This window comes from Staurois parvus, unplaced genomic scaffold (genome assembly GCF_062004578.1).
Source record: "Staurois parvus isolate SC_StPar_1 unplaced genomic scaffold, SC_StPar_1.0 ptg000657l, whole genome shotgun sequence".
Lineage (NCBI taxonomy): Eukaryota > Metazoa > Chordata > Amphibia > Anura > Ranidae > Staurois > Staurois parvus.
The window spans coordinates 3,191,764-3,210,921 of record NW_028318453.1 but is presented as its reverse complement, the minus strand read 5'-3'; the positions used below and the strand labels follow the sequence as shown (position 1 = coordinate 3,210,921).

The window sequence follows — 19,158 nt, the reverse complement described above, 5'->3', positions numbered from 1 at the left end:
GTTAACCTTGTTTGCATAGTGTTACTCTATACCCCTCTAGTCCTTTACAGACCCAGATTCTTTTGGATACGCCAGAACCAACATGTACCCTGATAATAACTTCAGACCAAGCTCAAAACAGCATAACTTTTACTGAAGGGTATTAGCAGTACAGATCAGTAAGAACAGGTCCATGTCCCTTACCCTTGCTACACTGATTGATAGCCTAGGCATACCTTATAGAGATTAAAGTCCATGCTGGTAAAGTCCATGCAGGCAGAATCCATTCTTGGCAACTTACATGCAGAATGTGGTAATGTTAAATAAGGAATGTACAGTGTGGAGTGTACGGTGGTGGGTAGTATGCGCAGGAGAGGAGTGTAAAGTGTATGGCGGTGGGTAGTATGTGCAGGGAGAGTGGTATAGAGTGTATGGCGGTGGGTGGTATGTGCATGGAGAGGGGTACAGAGTGTATGACGGGGCAGTATGTGCAGGGACAGGCGTGTAAAGTGTATGGCGGTGGGTGGTATATGCAGGGAAAGGGGTACAGAGTGTATGGCGGGGGCAGTATGTGCAGGGACAGGAGTGTAAAGTGTATGGCGGTGGGTAATATGTGCAGGGAGAAGGGTATAGAGTGTATGGTGGTGAGTGGTATGTGCAGGGAGAGGAGTACAGAGTGTATGGTGGTGGTTAGTATGTGCAGGGAGAGGAATTCAGAGTATATGGCGGTGGGTAATACATCCAGGGAAAGGAGCGTGGAGTGTATAGCGGTAGGTACTATGTGCAGGTATGGAATATATGGTGGTGGGTAGTATGTGGTTGGAGAGGGGTACGGAGTGTATGGCAGAGGGTAGCATGTGCAGGGAGAGGGGTATGGAGTGTATGGCAGTGGGTAGTATGTGCAGGGAGAAGAGTAAGGAGTGTATGGCGGTGGGTAGTTAGTGCAGGGAGAGGAGTGCAGATGGTAGGAAAGTATATGGTGCAGGGGCATTTTATGAAATCAGTGGGCCTGTGTGCAAGATCATAAATTTGGCCCCATTGCTTGAAAAAAGACTTGGGGCACTTTTGAGCATACCAAGTAGAAGGGTAATAAGCAAACGGTGGGTGTGGCCATATTGTGGAAGTTATATCAAACAAGGTCAGTCTGTCCCCAGTGACCATGACTGGGTTAACAGGGGAGGCAAGGAATATAGAGAGTTAACATCTGGAATAGTGGGGGGCTGCTGGAGACAGGTCAAATGATGCTACTCACCGTGACTGGTGGGAAAGAATTTTAGGGGGATTTAGGTGAGCTGGAGAAAAGCTCACACAGTTGGAAGAAAACACATTTGCTTCCCTCTCTTCCTCCCTGAGCTTTGGTGCGGTGATGCTTGGATGTTGTTGTGGCAAGGCTGTTGGGATCTTTGAAGGCTGTCTAAATAACAGTCTATCACATACTAGGGCTCTGGAGAAGTTCAAGTTAACAGAGGGTTAACTTAAAGGTTTGGCCATGGAAGTATCGGCATAGAGTTGGGTTGTCCCTGAGCCGGTGTCTTAGGGCTAGGGACCTTTAAGTGGTTCCACAGAAAAAAAACAAAGTTTAGTCATTAGGTGCCTTCTAAGATCGGCAGCCATGGTTATTTATCCTTATTGTCAATATGTTTCTGTTTAAAGGAAGGTTACTTTGGTTATTTGTTAATAAAGGGCCGTTATGGTCATTTTTCACCACAGTTTGGTGTTGGGCTGATTGATTTAGGTGTATAAGATAAGAGGGGTATTAAAGGAATAAGGGGTATTGTTCGTGAGAGATTGGTGTCATCTGTTGTACCCTAGTCATGTACTACAACACAAAATGCAGGAAATGTTGGAGGCTTCCAGAGTAAATCCACATTAAAACATTATGAGACTATATTCAGATAAATTGACCTTCCAGTTGCAAGGATAAACCTTTTCAGCTTCCAGTGCATCTTCGTTCTATGACTAGAGCTTTCAGAAGTGGCAACACCCCAATCCAATAGTAGACATGGGTGCCGCTTGCAAATTGTCATGAGTAATTTCTTAATGAAGCAGGCCAGAATGAAGACAACTGATGGACAGTTTGGCCATGGCTCACCTGAACTTTTTTGTAGTTTCTAAAAACAAAACAACCCCTGGTCATTGGATTAACTCCTTTGCATGCTGGACATGTAGTTCACACTTATCCAGCTGGCCCTGCAAACATTCTACACACCTTCAGTTCTGCTAACAAGCCCACCCCCTTCCTCCATTCATTTAAATACAAACAATTGACTAAGTCAAAGTAATGTTTATGATGGCGCCACACTGAAAAATTTCCTGAGATTGCTCAGATTGTGTACATACTTTTGATTATTTTTGGAAGTCAATGGCCACTTTTAGCTGAGATTATAATAAACAAGATTGCTGATTACCGCTCTTTCCTTTAGATTAGTGTACTTCCTCTTCCTCATTGCTGAAGGACACCTGGCTCTTCCAGGTCTCTCAAGTATGTTCTGCCCACAAACCAAAAATATACAGGTAGGCTAACAGGGGTCTTTTCAAATTGGTCCAAGTGTGCATGTGATCATATGAGTGGGATGAAGACTTTAGAGCATCACTTATTTTGGGATAGGTATATAATAATTCTGTGAGGAAGGGCTATGTGATATGGTGGTGCTATATTATTACTGAAAAATTGCTAATAATCAGAAAATGATAGTCTTAATAATCACACATTGATACCGACTACAATTATCCAGACTGTGCTCTAATTTCTGGTGAAAATGCAAATGTCTATTCCCGTGCTCAGTTATCTGAATAACAGCTTTATTTTTCCATAGAGGTGAAAAGAGTATGCAACCATTGAAGGGAAAGCCCATCCATCTGTTGAGGAAACTCAAAGTGTTAAGGTTCCTATATAAATCCACCTCTTGCTCAAAAGAGCCCACAGTCAGTGCAACTCGTTGGTTGGCTAGTAACCAAGGAAGCTTTGACATGAAAAGGAATGTTAAGGTGATTACAACTTTCGAGTCAATAGTGAATTATTTTTTGTGTGTATTGCTTTATTCATGTTTAGTTATGTTTGTTACTGGAAGAATACCATTTCCTGCCCAGTTTAAAAATTACATCACCTTTATTGATTTTGTGCACATACAGATTATACAGTATATCTATAAAACAAATAATATAACATAGTTATGCCTTTTCACCATTTACAATAAATATTGTACTTCAAGACTTCTCCAAGCTTTGTTCCTGCAAGGCACTCTTCAAATTTCGCATCCATGTCTTGACTTTGAGCTTCTGAAAAGTAGTTTTTCCAGTCTCCAACATCCCCTGGAAAAAAAAATGAAATATAACACTACACTACATTGGCATGGGTGAATTTTTTTTATAATTTAGTAATAGATCCTGTATTGGAATGCCTGTTAATTATAAGGGAAAAAAAGGTATGAGTTGAAAAACGTGATCTATACATCTTACAAGGCCCCAATAATGTACAAAAATCGAATACACTTCAGCTGACCAGTCTTTGGATTTGGTGGCTGTATTTCGTTTTATTTTTTCTGTCTTTTTGTCCTTTATTTTCACCTAGTGATCCCGCCACACATCCTCTCTTAGGGTTACAACCCTCTCCTGCTGTATTGTATCTATGGAGGAGCAGCATTGTTACCCTAGGACAAGGAGTGTTGTAGAACCAATGAACACCTGCCGCTCACCCCCATAACATAAGGTGGAAGTGTTCTTTTGTTTAAAGAGGTAACCTGAGCAGAAAGGTAGGGCTTTCAATTGCAAATAAAACAAGAGTACACTGTAGGCAGGATCAACATATATTTATTTGCACATTTCGGACATTAATAACAATGCTTTCAATGGCACTTTTCACTTACCAAAAAGGAGTAAATAAAAGATGTTGATTTTTACAGCTTACATATAAATTAATAAAGATAATTCACATCCTTTAGGTTGTAAGCTCCATGAGCAGGGCCCTCACATTCCTTGTGTACTGAAATGTATTGTAATTGTACTGTCTCCCTTATATTGTAAAGTGCTGCGCAAACTGTTGGTGCTATATAAATCCTGTATAATAATAATAATAATAATAATAATACTGTACATATCTTTACATTATGTCAGCAGTAATGCAGCAAGTTATTGAGTTGTAACTGTCATATAGTAAAAAAAAAATTCATTTTGTTTATGTAAAGTTTAATTGAGCATATACATTACATGAAAAGAATACTGTATCTATAATAATGCATTAAATAAGTACAGTATATTTAGGTATTTATTATCCTACTGATTTTTTTATACACCATAAAAAATCTCTAATCATTTAAACAGAAGTTGTTTGCCGGTTTTAAAGAGAACCTGTTACGATCCTAAAATTATATGAGCAAGATATATGGCTAATAGCAAGAACCACAAGGTTGCTACATGTACAGTAAATTATTTATTATAATACTGCTTATGAATTTTCTGTGGTTCTTCCTAAAGCTTCGGTCTACCACATAGAAAAACTACAGTGTAGTTAGACTTCTGTTAATAATATCCCCCAAATGCCACAATGCAATGTCATGCCTCAGCAACCGATAAAAGGTGTACTAAATTCCACGTGGCAGTACTAGGGTCATTAGTTCGAATCCCAGCCATGGCACCACCTGCTTGGAGTTTGCATGTTCTCCCTGTGCCTGTGTGAGTTTCCTCTAGGTACTCCGGTTTCCTCCCACGCTCCAAAGACATGCTGGTAGGTTAATTGGCTCCTGTCTAAATTGGCTCTAGTATATGTATGTATGAATACAAGTTAGGGACCTTAAATTGTATGCCCCTTGAGGGTTAGGGACTGATGTGAATGTACAATATATATATATGTATATATATATATATATATATATATATATATATATATATATGTAAAGCGCTGCGTAAATTGACAGCGCTATACAAGTACCTGAAATAAATAAATAAAATAAATACATTTGATTGTATGTGAGCATATATGCTGCATATCTTCATTCAAGGGACCCTTGAGGGATACAGGAGCACCTCTGCAACTAAAAAGAGGTATGATAAATAGTTTAAGTTCTGTAAAATTTAAAAGATGCCCTAGAAATCTGTCAACATCACTAGCGTACTGCTCTCCCCAATGGTTTTTATTTTAGGGCTGCCCTGAGCACATAGGAGAAAGAGCACATGACAGGGTGATCTGGAAGGCAGGAAAAAAGGATTATGAATGGGTGTGGAATAGCTTAAAGTGGCTGTAAATTCGTACATATACCCAATGAAGTGACTGGCCTCAGGTGGTATACAGAGATTAAACAAATCCACCTACATAAATTGTACTTGTTTATCTGCAGCCATTTGTCATGTACATCTGTTCAATAGTCCAGAATTTACACAGGGATTGCCAGCTCTGAAAAGCAAGGGCAGGGACCTGAAGTTACACTCTGCAGAGCTCAGTGCGAGCTGATCAGAGGGATGGGGAAAACTCCCCATCACACAAGAACAGAGCTGAGGCTGTCAATCACAGGCTGTGTGCTGGAGCTCCCTCTTCTGTCACCTTTTGGTGTCAAGAAAACTTGTGAGTAGTGACTTATGCAGATAGGAGAGGAAAAAGACAGTAGGACTGAGACGATTACACACTATAGAGGGATATGCTTTGTTCATATTTTATGTCAGAGGTTTACAACCAGGTTAATGATATGATGTAGGGAGCAATGAGGTGGAGACATCTTAGGGCAGCGGTTCCTAAATGGTGGACCATGGTCCAAGAACGGCCCCAGCAGCGCTCCCTTCCAGACTGCCAGCCCGCAATGACAGATTCACTGCTGAGCAGGGCGGTCATCACGGCAACATGACATCATAGTGTGCTCCCTGCCCCTTGCAGCAGGGGCATAGATAAGGGGGAACTCAGGGGGGTCTGAACCCCCCCAGAGGAGAGTTGCCAACCATCCCTGCAGCCCTTGAAATCTCCACTCACCCGCGAGTGGAAATAAGGTGGGGGCGGCGAGCAGTGCCAGGACTAGGGTGTGTAGGAGGGGTGGTGGTGAAGGCAGTGGCAAGCAACGATCTCCTGTATGGCTTTCAATAAAGCAGCTGGAAGCCACGGGAGGGAGAGGAGGAGATGCGGCTTTCAGCTGCTTTATTGAAAGCTATACAGGAGATCGCTGCTTGTCACTGCCTCCACGTCTGCAAAGAACATACCTGACTGCTCAGTTTTCTTTCTACCCCCTGCCCCCTCTCCCTCCCACCACCGCAGTGTTCTTCTCAATGCCCAGCCCCTCCATCCATCCTCCGCACCAATAGGAGAAGAGGAAAAAGAGGCTGGATCTGCTCTGCCTCCCCCTGTGCCTGCCCACACTCCAGTCCATGCAGCTTCAGAGGATGTGTGGGCGGAAACTGAACACAGCAGCCGACAGCTCTGATGCATCTGAATGGGTCATGTGAGTCCAACCTACCTTCCACCCAACCCTCCCTTCCTTGCTTACACCGCTCCCTTCCTTTCACCCACCCCTACCTTCCTTCCTCAATTTTTTATTATAATTTATTTCGGATTAGTTGAAATTTGTTACTATTGTGATATGAAATTCAGATACATCCAAATCTGAAAATAACAAAAATTTTCATCTGAATTTCTATTTGTAATTTAACGAATCGCACATGTCTAAATGACATATGGGAAGAGGATGGGGAACTTTTAGGGCATGTTGTAGTAATGTCACAGCATTGGCAGGTCCTTTATGGTTCTAAAAAGCTAAGTTCATTGGTAATGTTTCGACGAGTGGTTTAACTCTAATATTCACAAATATTCCAGGTGAGCAATGGTGTAAAATGACTAATATGTACCCACCAAGCTGGTTTCAAATCCCTGGTGACCAGTACAGGTTTACAACAGAGCATGACATTGGTGGCACTATCAAGGACCTGGCTTTAATGTTTATATTAAAATTCATGTATGTTTTGAAGAATTAGTGGCTAACCACTTCAAGTCCGCCCAATAGCAGAAGTACTGCTACAGGGCAGCACGAGTGCGCAAAATCATGTATATATACACGTGATTTTGCATTTCCGGGTAGGGGGCGCACGCGAGGTGTGCGCGTGCCCTGACCGTGCCGCCATTCGCGGCCTCGGCTGTCAATCACCGGGTTCCAGCTGGTGATTACTTGCCAGCGCTCGGTGATTGCTGAGCATCTCAAACAGGAGGGAGAACTGTTTGTAAACATTGCAGTTCTCTCCCCTGTCAGCTCCTGCACACTGCTTGCATGGCTGTGCATTGCATAGCCATGCACATCAGTGTGCTTACAGTGAAGCACTAACACAGGACACAGTGTAAAACAGCACACAGTTAGCCCTTTGATCACCCCATATGTTAACCCTTTCCTGTCCAGTGCCATTAGTACAGTATCAGTGCTTTTTATTAGCACTGCTCACTGTATTGGTGTCACTGGGGATGTCAGTGACACTAAGTCATTTCCCCCCAGTGTCAGACTGCCCGCTGCAGTCCCGCTATAAGTTGCTGATCGCTGCCATTACTAGTAAAAATACAAATAAAAAAAAAATCCCAGTATATATACTGCCGTTTGTAAACGCTATAAATTTTATGTAAACCAATTAATTTACACGTATTGGGGTTTTTTTCTTAGCAAAGCCATGTAGCAAAATACATTTTGGCCTAAACTTATGATGAAATTTGATTTTTAAAAATTTTTTACTGGACATGTTTAATAGCAAAAAGTCAAAAATATTTTTTTCTCTCAAAATGTTCAAACCTTTTTTTTTATAGCGCAAAAAATAAATGCACAGGCGATCAAATACCACCAATAGAAAGCTCTATTCGTGGGGAAAAAAGGACGTAAATTTAATTTGGGTGCAGCGTTACATGACTGCGTCAGTTAAAATAACGCAATGCAGTAAAGCAAAAAATGGCCTTGTCAGGAAGGGGGGTAAATCCTCTGGAGGGCAAGTGGCTAAACTATGTTATTGTTATTATCTTGTTATTTAAACCCCCTGTCTTTTTTTCTTTTACCCCCACTTACTGGAACATGAGATCTACTTGTTTCAGATACTGAGCCATCCAGCGCATCCAGCTTTGTACTACTGAAATCCTCTTATACCCTGTCGCCATTCTGTCCCTCACCACCGTGTTTTTTCTGACATCATCGAGAGGCCTACCAGCTCTTCTGGGTTCAGCAGACAGGCCTGCCAATAATACGCCACTTGACCTGCCCTCTCTTCTTCTGTGAATGAAACAGTAAGGCTTCCTGGGATATGTGATGTACATATTTCAGGAGGCACAGTGGGCACAGTTCATGTCATTAGCTTAAGCGAATAATGTGTGTTGGAGGCAGGACCAAACCCCTTTTCTGAAAAAAAAAAAAAAAGATGCTATACAGGTAGCAGAGTGGAGGAGGGGTGGACAGGAGGCACTTTCGATTTATGGGTAACGATCTGCTTTAATATAAGCTGTTACTATAACACTCCAACGGAAATACAGTTGTAATTTGTGTCCTAGTGTATTATTTATGATGTTTAATGTGTTTGGTTTAGGTCAGGGGTCTCCAAACTTTCTAAACAAAGGGCCAGTTTACTGTCCTTCAGAATTTGAGGGGGCTGCCTGTGCCCAGTGTGGGTAGACAATGCCCTGGCGTCAATGGGAGTAAACAATTTACCATCATTGGTATTAGTGGGAGGAATATTGCCCCATTGTTAGTATCAGGGGAAGGAATCTTGAGATATCATTGATGTCCATGGTAAAAATAGCACCCTGCTATTGGTGTCAGTGTGATGAATAGTGCCTCATCATTGGTGTCAGTGGGAGGAATAGTGCCCCATTGTTGGGGTCAGTGGTAGGAATAACGCCCCATTGTTTGTTTCAGGGACAGAAATATTCCCCTAGTGTTGGTCTCCGTGGGAGGAAGAGTGCCTTGTGTCAGTGGTAAGAATGGTGCCCCAAGGGCCGGATAAGAGCAAACAAAGGGCCACATCTGGCCCCTGGGTCGCAGTTTGGAGACCGCTGGTTTAGATGTTCAAAATCATTCTGCCCTTTTAGGTCTGTCTGGACCTCTACAACTCAGTATTGTTCATGTGATTACACTAGGTACCCTCTCATGTAGCACTCAAAGAACTCAGAACCTGACATGGAAGAAAATGGCAAGAATACCTTGGTCATTTTCAGCAGAAAAGCAGTAGGTAACACTCTACAATGAAGTCCACTAAAACTTTTGCAACGTACATTGCATACCTGGAGGAGGTTTGCTTTTTCCCCCAGCAAGAGCAGATTTTTTTTTTCATCCCTGCAGATTTCATTGTCAGTGGTTTATGTGTAGAAAATTATAATGCATTATATGAAAGAATTTGGTTAGGCAATGCAGATGTTTTTAAATGCAAAGGTGATAAGCTAACATGTGCCAGGCAGAAAGCACAGGCAGTACAGTAGTTTTTAAAGTCTAGGGTTACACTCGCTATCAAGGATTTATTGCTGTCTGTGTCCTCAATGGGAAGAACTACCACTCTATTTGTACTTATAACTATTGTCATTTAAATATAAAATTACACTTGGTATAAAATATGATACATTGTATACCATTTTCTTACCTTTTCTGAATATAACTTTGCCCATTTCACCGTGTGTGTTTTTGGAGTTTTCCTTCATAGACTTAAATGTTCCTTTATCAGCAATGATTTTAACTTGCTCTTCAGTGAGGGGTAAAGAAAAAAATTCTGAAATCTTCTTAATTGATCCCTCCAGATCCTGTATGAATAGCATGAATGAATGAAGCATGAATAGCAATAGTGAAGATATATGGTAATGCCAATAATATAATTTTACAAATATAGGTTACAAATATGAGTCACAGAGTTCTATTTTAAGGAAATTGGGCTGATTTACTAAAGGACTTAGGAATGTCCACTTAATAAGTTGTGTGAATATTGATGTACGTTATCTACTCATGTGTAAAGCTAATTCTCTTTTACTTATTTCATCTTTCATATGATTGGAAAAACGAAGGGCATATTCACAAAATTTGAGTAAAGACTCCCAACTCCTATTGTGAATAAACGTGATTATCTCTGTTGCTTGAGAACTCAAAGACCCATTTGGTTACCACACAACACAGATGTTGCATGAAACACACAAACTACAGGATTCCAAAAGACAAGAAACCCATCAATCGCACAGTTTTTATATAAATTAAAGTTTTGGCACAAAACAAAAATAATTGGATCCTTAGAATAAACACAATAAATATTGGTTTAGGTATTCCTTGAAACATAAAGTATTTCTAGTAAATAATCACTTATGGATGGAATGTATTAATGGCGTCTACTTCCCTGTTAGACACCAGAGCTGTCTATCATAAAACCTGATAAACTGCCAGTGGGTATACAGTAGGCTATAGTAGCCTGATGTTTATTATTTAGATACATTCCATAATAATCTTTGCATTTATTAGTACATTAATAAATGCATTTTTAAAACGCAAGCAGTATAAGTACATGAGTTGAACTTAGTATTGTCCTCTTACAGGAATTCAGACCGAATGGGGAGGGGGGTCGCTGCACATCCCATATTAATCTTTGGCAATTAACTTACTATAAAAAAATTGCAGTCAAAAACAAACTTCTAGCTGAATAAAAACAGTGTAATCTGCCATTCAATTTTTATATTATTGGTTGCCCTCTAGAGATAATTTTTTTTGCTATAGGTACATTTTAAAGCAGTGCTGATCATTTCATTTAAAGTCTCTGTAACGGCTAAGCTATTACAAGATGTTCACCTACCTCTTTCATATCTTCAAAAGTCATCAACAAAACTGAGTCTTTATTGAGATGTTTATTCCAAACAATAGCATGGTCAAAGTAAGAACCCCAGGCCACTAAAATGAATAAAAGCAAGCAATCATTTTTGACTCCTTCAATACAACTTTTTAGGCCCAAATGTAACATGTCCCTTGCCATGAGAACAGCAAAGAAGAACTATTATGAATGTAGTGCCCTCCTAGGTAGCTAGGGGGAGCTAGACTCCAATGGTTAGAGAGGGGCTGAGCAGCAGCCCAAGTGTAATAGCCAGAGTGGGGTCAAATTGTGGTCAGGGCTGAGAGGCTCAGCAGGCCAGCCCCTCTGGAATTTCCCCCTGCTCTGGAGCATTGGAGGAAGGCTCTAGAGGCAATGGGTGGATCTGAGGAGTGGCTGGCTTCACTGTTGAGGGACCCCAGCCAATCCCCAACAGAAGGCTTGGCAAGGGGGCTGGGAAACCCTTAAAAGTGGTAAAGCATGCTCAGTTGCAGGAGGGAGTTGGGTTGGAGGAGAGGAAGATGGAGAAGTATGGCTGAGATGCAGGAGCCAGGGAGGGTGCCCAAGCTGGAAGGGGCTCATCTCCAGGCAGAGGGACTTTAAAAGGAAGAAAGCTGTGGACTCCACTGGCCCCCTGAGAGAGGATCACCTTGCAGCAGGGAAGGAGCATCCCAGCTGATAGGCCTGGTAGCAGCCACCTATCCAACAGCAGCACAGGAGAAGGACTCTTACAACTGCTGGGCTAGAAAGGGGAAAGAGCATTTTGGGCAGGAAACATGACTAGCTCTACACCTGGGACTGTTACATTTTAAGTAGTAGCTTTGGACTCCCTTGCTCAGGGATTACTCCAGACAGCTGGGTAAAGAAGAGGATTTATCTGGGGTCTGGGATAGTACACCAGGAGAGGCTGGAGAGCTCTCCTAGAAGAAAAGTTCTAACTTGTAATATAGTTCAGGAAGTTTGTCCTCAGTTGCCAGTTCCCTGGGCATCCCATACACCTCTTACCCCATCCAAGTTCTACATCTCTAATAAAACTTCAAAACAAATCTCAAGGACTGGTTTTGGGTCTCCTGATGCAAGTATGAACAGAAAATGTGTGATGCCTGGCTGTGCAGGACTATAGGGGGACCCAATGCTCTTGCAACTCCAGAGGGGGTAGTGCTAGATGAACATTAAAAATTATATAGTGTGAGAACTGGCTTCAAATGGCAGAGGACATAGCCACTTGCTTAATTTTCTTTTTAAGGTTCTTGCCCAATTTTATTAAAAGCTCAACAAAACAAAATCAATGCATGGGTTTCCTAACAGGGGTTTTCCAGCATTTTTCTTCCATCCAAAGATATACCAATTCAGCTTCCTGGCTTACACATGCAGTACTGCTGCTCTGGCCTTACCCTTCAGCCCTTGTCTGTCTCCTGCTCTAACAACAAGCTTGGTCCATATGACTAGCAGCTTCTTGCTGCTCTAGCTTCCACCTTTCTCCTAGGTGGACTCCTCCTGACTCCTGGGAATAGACCTCCTCTGTCTGCCAGGGTGAAGCCCAGAACCATAGTTATGATTCTTCTAAAAGCCCAGCACAAATCTGCCAATTTGGTGTTTTGGTGATTCCTAAAACCAGAACCCAGGGGATTTCATCCCACCCAAGTCACGACAAATCCTCAGACTCCAGGTCCCAAACTGGTCCTTACTAACCACTCAGAAAACTGAAAAAACCATGTCTCTGAAGGACGCAAGCAACCTGAAAACCTCTAAACCTTCCTGAATGAGAATCCTGGGTGATTGGAAACCCTTTTTACACTGAGTGGCGCACAGCACCGCCAAAACATGCACATACAGTACAATCATGTCTAAATACATGTATTAGCCTCTCTAATGAATCTGTATTGAAATAGATGCTCGGTTAATGAGTTTGGTTGTTAGGAAGCAGGTGGCTGGACTGCACAGTATCCTTGGTTGTTATGGTGTATTTTTTCACCCACAGTAGAGATAGTTTGGGCTGAGACAGGTTAAAACATTCTACAGGATAATTGTTGATGCAAGAGAGAACCAGGAACTTTTTGGCCTGGAAAGAAAAACATAGGCAACACAACCTTTCATGGTCTGGACAGTGAGGACTGTGAGCTAAAGAAGGTACCACACAAAATGTGTTGTGCCATTTGAATGATTGATGATCTTGGTCAAAGGTTGCTATGGTCTTCAAGGGTGTGGTTTATTTTCGAACTGAAAAGGGTAAAGGATAAATTGTAGTAATATACAAGCACAAGATACTGTAACTGCTGCAATTAAAATAACATGGACTCACTCAAATAAAATAGTATGTCATCATCTAAAAGAATCCTTATGATTCAGCATTTTTGTAGAAATGAGTATAACACATTTCCCACATTTGTCAGTTATGCCATGGTAAAAAGTGTTAGACTCTCCAAAGTAAAATATGCCTCTAAAATGCTATTGTAGAAAAAACACTGCTATTCACATTTTAAAAAGTCCCTGCCCTTTCCAAAAATGCAGCAGCTCAAAAAAGCATAGATGTGAACGTGTCCCACTGAAAAACACATTGTGAACCAGGCCTTAGGGGAGCACCCTGCACAGAAAAGAGACAAAGAAGGATTTTCTGTAATTTCTAAAATGGACATCAGGCCCACTGGTCGTCCTTGAGGCTGCCATTATATCTCTGTCCAAGCATAGGATCCCTGAAATTCTTAGTGTTCAGTATTTGACTTCCAGCTCTTCTGTTGTTCATGACATTGGAGCAAATCTGCAAAGACAAAGGCTTTGATTGGATACCTCTGCCTGAAAAAAAGTTGCAGCTAAGAGGAAGACATTGGAGGCAGTGAGGCTGGATAGTGGTGTGTGCATATGAGGGCACATGGGGTGGAGTGTTGCGGGGGGGTTGCAAAAATCAGAAAGTAAAACTGTATGGTGTGGCGTAGAAGGGGCAGGGAGAGTGGTAATGGAAAAGAAGGCAGACAGGAAACTTAAATTGGAAGGGGGGGGAAGAGGCAGCAGGACTGAATTGTGAAGGAGGGGAAACAGTCAACAGGAGGTGGAGAAGAGATGCAATAAGACTGGAGACTGTGGAGAAGAGAGAGAGAAAAGTCACTTTAGTCAGTTTAACCACATGCCAACTGCAATATACCTGAAAGATGGCTACAGTGCGGTCAGCTAGTTTTGGGAGAGCGTCTATTGAAGGGACATGCATTGGGCATGCTCTGTGCCCTCCGTGTCTTTTGGACATAGCTGATCACAGATCGCAGTAAAGGGCCAATCACAGTGGCCCATTACCATGTGATCCGCTGTGTCAAATCACAGCGGATCACATTGTAAACATACTTGCCAGTCTCGTCAGTCCTTTCTTCACACGCTGTCACTGAGTGAGGAGAGGAGAACCAATAACCGGCAATTCACACAGGGGACATTTACACTGATAATCAGGGCACTGATCATCAGTGCCCTGATGATCAGTGCAGCCTCATCAGTGCCTATCAGTGCAGCCTGTCAGCATCTGTCAGTTCAAGCTAAGAGTGCCCATCAGTGCAGCCTGTCAGTGCCCATCAGGGCAGCCTATGGGTGCCCATCAGTGTCGCCTATCAGTGTAGCCTCATCAATGCTGCCCCATCAGTTGTGCCTCATCAGTGCCCATACAAGTGAAACTCAAAAAATTAGAATATCGTGTAAAAGTTAATTTATTTCAGCAATGCAACTTAAAAGGTAAAATTAATATATGAGATAGACTCAATACATGCAAAGCAAGATAGTTCAAGCCGTGATTTGTCATAATTGTGATGATTATGGCTTACAGCTCATGAAAACCCCAAATCCACAATCTCAGAAAATTAGAATATTGTGAAAAGGTGCAATATTCTAGGCTCAAAGTGTCCCACTCTAATCAGCTAATTAAGCCATAACACCTGCAAAGGGTTCCTGAGCCTTTAAATGGTCTCTCAGTCTGGTTCAGTAGGAATCACAATCATGGGAAAGACTGCTGACCTGACAGTTGTGCAGAAAACCATCATTGACACCCTCCATAAGGAGGGAAAGCCTCAAAAGGTAATTGCAAAAGAAGTTGGATGTTCCCAAAGTGCTGCATCAAAGCACATTAATAGAAAGTTATGTGGAAGGGAAAAGTGTGGAAGAAAAAGGTGCACAAGCAGCAGGGATGACCGCAGCCTGGAGAGGATTGTCAGGAAAAGGCCATTCAAAAGTGTTGGGGACTTTCACAAGGAGTGGACTGAGGCTGGAGTCAGTGTATCAAGAGCTACCACACACAGTTGGATCCTGGACATGGGCTTCAAATGTTGTATTCCTCTTGTCAAGCCGCTCCTGAACAACAAACAACGTCAGAAGCGTCTTACCTGGGCTAAAGAAAAACAGACCTGGTCTGTTGCTCAGTGGTCCAAAGTCCTCTTTTCTGATGAGATCAACTTTTGCATCTCATTTAAAAATCAAGGACCCAGTATGGAGGAAGAATGGAGAGGCACACACTGCAAGATGCTTGAAGTCCAGTGTGAAGTTTCCACAATCCGTGTTGATTTGGGGAGCCATGTCATCTGCTGGTGTTGGTCCACTGTGCTTCATTAAGTCCAGGGTCAACGCAGCCGTCTACCAGGAGATTTTGGAGCACTTCATGCTTCCTTCCGCAGACAAGCTTTATGGGGAGGCTGACTTCATTTTCCAGCAGGACTTGGCACCTGCCCACACTGCCAAAAGCACCAAAACCTGGTTCAATGATCGTGGGATTACTGTGCTTGATTGGCCAGAAAACTCGCCTGACTTGAACCCCATAGAGAATCTATGGGGCATTGCCAAGAGAAAGATGAGAGACATGAGACCGAACAATGCAGAAGAGCTGAAGGCCGCTATTAAAGCATCCTGGTCTTCCAGCAGTGCCACAGGCTGATAGCTTCCATGCCACGCCGCATTGAGGCAGTAATTGCTGCAAAAGGGGCCCAAACCAAGTACTGAGTACATATGCATGCTTATACTTTTCAGAGGTCCGATATTGTTCTATGTACAATCCTTGTTTTATTGATTGCATGTAATATTAAAATTTTCTGAGATTGTGGATTTGGGGTTTTCATGAGCTGTAAGCCATAATCATCACAATTATGACAAATCACGGCTTGAACTATCTTGCTTTGCATGTAATGAGTCTATCTCATATATTCGTTTCACCTTTTAAGTTGCATTACTGAAATAAATGAACTTTTGCACGATATTCTAATTTTGTGAGTTTCACCTTTATGTAAAACGCTGTGTAAATTGATGGTGCTATATAAGTATCTGTATTAATAAATAGTTAAGGAGTGGATTCTCTCCAGGCTACTCTTCTCTGAGGAATGGATTGAACGTTGGGATCCTATCTGGTTGCGCTCCTTCCCCTTCGCCTTACGGCCTTCTATGGTGTGGAGGGGGAGGGGGGGGTGTGATGCTTTGGCATCCGGTGGAGAGGGCGAGAGACACATGCTACCCCCCTCTGTCATCCTTCCTCGATAACTTAAGTTATGTTTCTTAGCACTTATCTCCCCCCCCCCCTCCTGCCTTCCCTACTCTTCCCTCCTTCCCTACCCTTCCCTCCTCTCTCTCTCCCGCCCCCCCCTTCTTTTTTTTCTTTCTTTTCTTTCTTTCTCTCTCTTTTCCTTTTCTTTTGCAGGAATGGTGCTTCCGGCATGCTAAACTTAACATTTTCATACCTAACCTTGAATCACATTATCAATCAACGTACCTCAGTGTAATTTCTCCACATCCACCGTTCTCAAAAATGTTCTCTAATGTCAATGATTCCATGTTCTGGTCTATCATGAAACTATGCACAATATTGACAATAGGTTCTTATGACCATAGTTACTCAAAACCTCTTTAATTTTTGTCCTTCTAGATTCACATCCTCTTCTTAGTTCTTTAAGTTGTTGTTTGGGGTCTGCCCCCTCATTCTTCTGTGTTCAACTTCCATGCCAAGTTTTCTTTTTTTCTTTTTGTCTGACTTACTCTCGTTATAAGGCTAGATTCTTCTAGCAAACTGTTGTATCGATACAACACATGTTTTTGTTTATGTTTATGTTTTTCGATTCTCAATAAATCTTTATTGAAAAAAAAAAATTGTGGAGAGAGGAAGCAGTGAGTTGAAGGGGTTGGGAGGTAGGGGGATGAAGGCAGTGAGACCAGTTTCCAGAGTAATAGTGGAAGAGGGTCTGGGTAGTGGGAGGTGGAAGATGGTGAGATTGGATTGTAATCAGATATAACAGATATGTTTTTACAGACTCAAACAATTGAGTACTGTCCGTGATACTTTTTTTATTTGCACTAACATACAATTTTGAGGACAAGCTTTGGAGGTATGTCCCCTTCTTCAAAGTCCAAGCAGTACTGTACAAATCACAAAGTTTCAGCAGAATGTTAGAAGAGATGAAGAAAAAAAAAAAAAAAAGAGAGGCTCAAACAGACTCAAACAAAATGTTGCTTTCAATTTGTATTATTTCTTAAAGGCATAATGCTTACTAAATGTAATGTATTTTTAATTGGGCAACTAAGCACTTAATGTGCTCATGTACATTTACTAAATTTTAGCAACATAATATTTTAAACTGTTTAAGGTCCAGTTCATGCCACAAAAACGCACTCCGAATACATTCCGGGTACAGTTTTGCTTGCAGTTCACACCACACTCCATTCAGGTGCAGTTTTGATACAGTTTGCTATGTTCCAGTATAGTTCTGTGCAGAAAAAATGCAGCATGTTCTACTTTTTTTTTCTGCATCGGGAACTGACTGCATTGGTGTGAACTGGGGCCATTGGAATACATGGAAAAGACTGTGCGTGCATTTTTGATACACAAAAAAAATGCATTGGACTGCATCTAGTGTGAGCTAGCCCTGAGTCAGTATTATTTAAGTGGTTAAGAAAAGCACAGGAGTATGTTATTTCTAGATGAATTACCAGAAAAGCAGTAAATAGTACTTATGGGATGATGCAAGAATGGGTATTCTGTGTTCATTTAAAAAAAAATAGATTATTATTCTTTCTTAAATGTTCTCATGGCAAATTATTCCTGTTGTATAGTAAAACAGAATGCAGTATGTTCTGAATTCTTAGCACACCTCTTACCTTTTCCACTCATGAAATCTGGGAAAAAATCATCAAAGCTGTTGTAGTTGGGGATCTCTGGATTATTATTGTAGAAGTGAAACATTGATACAGCTGTATCCTTTGGATTGCGAAATATCACCAAAATCTGCCAGAAAACATAACCATAGTATCATTTTTTAAGTATGACATCTGCCTACCTGTCAATAATGGCAGAAAATGGAACAGTATATGCTACTCTAAACACATTCCAGTGTTCTTGCTTGTTATTGCTTTAATTGAAATACATGGAAACAATTACAACAATGTTATCTCAAAACAGCATGAAATTGAGCAGGCAAGCAGTTGCCACATGGCATATCTAGATGAAATATAGACTAAGATAAAAGGTAAAAGATCAGTCAAAACTATTTGGCGGCCCAATTGTCTAATTTTTTCTATCTAGATAAGGGGATAGAGATAGGTATCTTGCATTGGTGTGTGCTCCAGCCTTTTCTTAGACCTCTCACCCCTTTCAATTGTTATTAACCTCCCTGGCGGTATTCCCGAGTGTAGCTCGGGGTAAAGTTTCAGCACCACAAGCGGTAACCCCGAGCTACACTCGGGAATACCTTGCAGCGTTGCTCCGGGATCCCTTCTTCACTTACCTTGTCCTGCGCTCCCGTGATGTCCCCCTTGCAGTGTCCCCTGCCATCTCCTCCGGCCGATGCCGGCATCTGTCTTCTGGGTTCCGTTCGCTGCGACGTTGGGACGTACGGGGGACGTAACCGCCGGGAATTATGAAAATGTCAAAAAGTGACATTCACTAAAATCACATAGTAAAACATTACTGTTTTCACATACATTTTGTAGTGCTTTGCTTTGTCCTGTGCCCTGCCTGCATTTTTACTGTTCTTTCTGCCTGGAAACTGAGAAACGTCCATGGCGTCCAAAAGTGGTATTAGACCGGCTAGAGAACAGCTATAGTAAATCAGAACTACTTGCAGAATTGAGTGATAATGATTCGTAGCGAAATTCGTCATCAGACACTGAAAATGATTTTGCAACTTTGCTCAGTGATATACGAACTCTGCGCTCTATTTCAAATTTCAGTGTTTTTGGTTTGATTACATTATTGAATTAAATTTATTATTATTATATTATTATTTTTTGTGATTATTTATTAAATTATAATTTATGATTTCGTGTTTCAAATTTTATCATACTGGGGATGTTTACTAGACTCTTGTTCAGACAGATTTCAGTGAGTTATTCCTAAAAATTACAGGCCTACTATAAAAAAAACAACATATTTCCATGCAAAAAAATGTACCGCATTGAGCACAG

At 41.6% G+C, this 19,158-nt stretch overlaps 1 protein-coding gene across 1 annotated transcript in view; it reads right to left on the bottom strand.

The window, feature by feature from the left end:
- Positions 1-3,069: 3,069 nt before the first annotated feature.
- The window catches only part of LOC149448782 (sulfotransferase 6B1-like), a 38,982-nt gene continuing 22,893 nt past the window's right edge, over positions 3,070-19,158 (bottom strand). The window contains exons 4-7 of the mRNA XM_089694273.1: positions 17,854-17,980; positions 10,738-10,832; positions 9,550-9,706; positions 3,070-3,291 (exon numbers count right to left, since the gene is read on the bottom strand). Of these exons, the coding sequence (XP_089550399.1) occupies positions 3,161-3,291; positions 9,550-9,706; positions 10,738-10,832; positions 17,854-17,980 (510 nt within the window). The 3' untranslated portion in view covers positions 3,070-3,160. The remainder of the gene's footprint in view (positions 3,292-9,549; positions 9,707-10,737; positions 10,833-17,853; positions 17,981-19,158) is intronic.